Source organism: Anarrhichthys ocellatus, unplaced genomic scaffold, assembly GCF_004355925.1.
Source record: "Anarrhichthys ocellatus isolate YVR2014 unplaced genomic scaffold, GSC_Weel_1.0 scaffold18, whole genome shotgun sequence".
Taxonomy (NCBI): domain Eukaryota; kingdom Metazoa; phylum Chordata; class Actinopteri; order Perciformes; family Anarhichadidae; genus Anarrhichthys; species Anarrhichthys ocellatus.
The window spans coordinates 7,137,844-7,141,852 of record NW_022280048.1 but is presented as its reverse complement, the minus strand read 5'-3'; the positions used below and the strand labels follow the sequence as shown (position 1 = coordinate 7,141,852).

At 45.2% G+C, this 4,009-nt stretch overlaps 1 protein-coding gene across 1 annotated transcript in view; it reads right to left on the bottom strand.

Moving 5' to 3' along the window:
• The window catches only part of uvrag (UV radiation resistance associated gene), a 116,602-nt gene that overhangs the window by 107,798 nt on the left and 4,795 nt on the right, over positions 1-4,009 (bottom strand). The window contains exons 3-6 of the mRNA XM_031857519.1: positions 3,602-3,636; positions 2,410-2,571; positions 1,504-1,578; positions 1,296-1,381 (exon numbers count right to left, since the gene is read on the bottom strand). Of these exons, the coding sequence (XP_031713379.1) occupies positions 1,296-1,381; positions 1,504-1,578; positions 2,410-2,571; positions 3,602-3,636 (358 nt within the window). The remainder of the gene's footprint in view (positions 1-1,295; positions 1,382-1,503; positions 1,579-2,409; positions 2,572-3,601; positions 3,637-4,009) is intronic.

Sequence of the window (4,009 nt, the reverse complement as noted above, 5' to 3'; positions counted from 1 at the left end):
CAGAGTTGTTCTTTGGCTCGGCGGGCTGGTATGCTCAATCCCTGTTGGAGTGTTCAGTATCTGATGAATCATTCTACAGAACATAATCATAAACTATGTGCATATGAGCGCGCCGAGCCAAAGAACAACTCTGACGGGGGCGAGGAGCTGCAGGCCGAGCAGTGTGTGGGAAGAGGGGGATCAATGTAACTGTGTTAGACTCCACAGAGTCCCTCAGGGTGCCGATAGAAGAAGAGGATGTGGAGGAAAGCTGCAATAATAAAAAGGAGCAAGAGCAGAGGTCATAAAAGTTAGGATTCAAACTGGGATTTTTTTTTCCTGCTGCAAGATGCTGGGGAGGCAACGGTATCCTCTCATATAAACACAAACCATGACCACTTCTGGATGAGGGAGCGCTGTTTAAGTTCAGCCGGCTTTGGCACGACTCCCCATTGCTGGACGCTGCAAAGGCCTGTGACGCGTTTATGTCGCCCTATTTAGTTCTTATAGTAGGAAAATGTCAGCGGAGGCCTTCATAGCGCTCCTAATGACAGGATCCTTATCTTATTTTGGAAACGTCGAACCGTCCAGAGACACGTTTATTTAGTTAAAACTGGATTTAATTACGTTGTTTTGTGATACGGCCATGATCACAGGGTTTCCTTCGGGGGAAGCCCTCCTGATGCTTAAAGCAGCGTTCTGCCGCATTTATATATAAATGTCGAACGGCAAAGCCATGTTTGTCAACAGACAGACAGGCAGACAAACAGCCTCGTGTCGTCTAAAGCTCTTTAATTACTGCACCAGGGTTCCCCTTCTAACGAGGGTGGACATTTTTACAGCAGATCGTGTGTCTCCTTTCTGTGGTGTTAATTTGTGTTGCTAACCGCGTTTTCTTCCACACTCAGCAGTGAGTACTTTGATTCTAATCACAGTCCTAAATCTGACGCTGGATAGCCTGCTCAAAATGTTCCAATATTTGTCCCGTCTTTGTGACTTTACACAGACCAGAAGAGCTGATAACGGGTCATAATGTCGGCTTTCCTGTGGCGCCATCTGCTGGAATACAAATAGCAAGGAGAACAATGCAAAACTCATAACGGGAGAAAGTCTAGTCACATGACAAAAAAGAGACAAAATGAAAAGACCTATTCCAAGAATACTAGTGGTGGGTTGAAATAAATCACACATACTGTGGAGCATTCTTTGTCAGTAGTTGATATCCACTGCAGTAAAGGTTTCTGTACTGAATTAATGCAATAACTCCTAATGGTATGATAACATGAAGCAATACCGCTTCGTGGCATGAATCTTACCTGAGCAAAGAGAAAACGCTGTAGGAGCTCCGGACTGAACTCTGGTCGACCTGAAGCAGACTGTTTTTCTTCCGCTCCGACTGGTCCTGCAACATCCACATGTGAAGTGTTTCAGTGCAGAGGCCAAACAGCGTCTGAATAAAGCTAATGCCGGGTATACTATTGTGATGCAGGAGCTCTGGAAAAACACTGACAAAAAAGCCCGTACCTTATGATCAAAGTCAGCTGCATAGTAGCCGTCATTCAGCCCGAATATTATCTCGTTGGGATTCCGGGATCGAATCTGTGGACAAAGAGATGGCAGCAGAGGCTCATTGTGTGGGGACGGAGACGGGGGGGGAGAACAAACAGCGGGCATCCGTCTGTGCGTGAGAATGTGCTGTCGGTTTACGAGCTTTTGAACGTAGTCTCGCTGTGGAAGAATGACAATGGTATTGACTTCTTTTACTGCATTTCGCGAAGGCTCCAAACGGAGTTTCAAAGTGCAAATACGACCTGTTCCTCAGATACGGACACCTCACGTTAGCACAAGTCTCATTGCTTAGTACTACAGATCACTGAGTCAATGCAGCATGATGTGAGATTTCTTTCCTTTTGATTACTGGCAAAAATGCTGTTTCCAGTAATGTGCATATCAGCTTACTGTATTTAAGTGATTGGAATAAGGTTTGGTCTCGATTGAAAACAAACTGTTCATTTTCACTATCTTATTCAGTGTAGAAGCGAGCCTAATGCGATTAATGCTACCTTCACGCACCAGCAACAGAGTGTACAGCTACATTGACTGCGAGGCGTCGTTGAAGTGTTGCTCAAGAGCACTGAGAACCGGCTAAAACAGCATTTCTTATATGGAGCGGAAAAGGGTGAAACTAGATCATATGATTGGCTGAAAAAAGTTGAGACCAGCTGAGACCCAAGTGTTGGGCTTCAGTTTGTGATGAGATACTGCACGTTTTGATGTAGACCATGTGTACAAGTGGCACCTGCATTCATAGGTCTCACCACTTACCGGATACATCCTTTTGCATCCTTTGCACACTTCCTACCACCCAGGGATCCTTCTGACAAAATTGCAAATCACACAACTAAAGTTGACATGTGTGCGGTTGCTGACCTGCTGTCCCGTGTATCTGAGGCCATCCAGGTTGACCTTCCATTCTATGAGGAGCTGGTACTGTTCCTCCTGTCCTCCCCAGATCCTCACTACGAAGCAAGACACGGAGGTGTCCAGGAGATCCGGCAGCATGCCAAAGTCCAGGCTCCGCCAAGTTGGATTCTGACACAAACACACACATAAATACATGACATTACAGCTGATCAGCACAATAACTGATTCATTCAATTAAGAAATAATCACACTCAAGCTTGAACTGAAGCTCCTGTTTATTGTCAGACAAGTAAAGACAATACAAGAGTGTTTATTTTTCTGCATGCTGAAGAGTTTGGATCAAAATCTAAAATAAAGAAATGTGCGGTACCTCCGTCAAACTCAATGTCATAATGTGATCCTTATACATTGCAAAGTAATTGAATCGACCTGTTCTACATTAACCTCAACGTTTTGATCTCGACTGCAGCTCGCTCTGCGTCCTTGAACTTCCAGACTGACGGCACCGAGTACTGGTTTCTACAAAGCACTGCAGCCATTTACATCATTCAATTATGGATCATTTCCCTCCATCGGAGAGAAAGGAAATCTCTGGCTATTCGGGTCACTTTCAAGAGCGGGCAGGGGAGGAATGTCAAAAGCAGAAGTACAATCCACAGGTTAGGGGGAGGGTAGAAAACAGAACTAGTGAGAGTCAGCAGAGGAAGCATGGAAACAGGAAGACAAACAGGAAACGTTTCCCGAGACGCCAGCAAGGACGTTAATCTCAACAGGAGGAAGTCGGGGCTGAGAGAGAGAGAGAGAGAGACGACAGGACGAGTCAGGACTCCCGCGGTGCGTTATACAGTCAGCAGCGTGCCTGGAAAGCAGCTTAGGCCAGCTCATGACTCGGCAGCAAGCCCAACTGTAATGGCTTGCTCTCCTTGTGTTGCTCCTATAGCTTCACTCAGAGCTGCGTCTGCCCAGAGTGAAAGTTGCGTAAGGGAACATTTCATATTCAGTTCATGTTGGGGCAAGTCTGACATTTTAGTCAACGAAGCATGTTTTGCAGCATGTCACTGTACATTGTGAATTGAAAACCAGTTTTAGGAAGCTGATAGTGAAACAACTAAACGTGTGCCAGGCAGCCGGTCTAAAGGCTGCATGGTGATGACTACAGCCTGATCTACAGTTTGATGGTTTGAGTAGGTTTACTCACCAGCGAGTCCCGTATGACTTCACTCCTGTAAAAATCTAAAAAGAAGACAAAGAACGCTTATTAAAAGAAGGTAGAAAACTCTCATGCACAACCAACAGGGTTATATTTACCCTAAAATACAATTCACAGAAGCTCAGCTTTAATTTGTGAATCCAGATCAGTTTCTGCCGGACAGCAGACACACCGTCGCCTAGAGTAAAAACACAGTCAGGACACCACGCTGACTTTTAGGGATTATGGGCGTGTTCCGATTCACAGCTGGGAGACGTACGTTTATTAAAGCATCTAAATGGAAAACCTTTAAATAAATACTCGCTCACCTGTTCAATGTCCATGCTGCAGCTCCATAGAGTGAAAACTGATGACATTATGAGCTCAGGGAGACTCATTTTGCGTTTGTAGATGCTA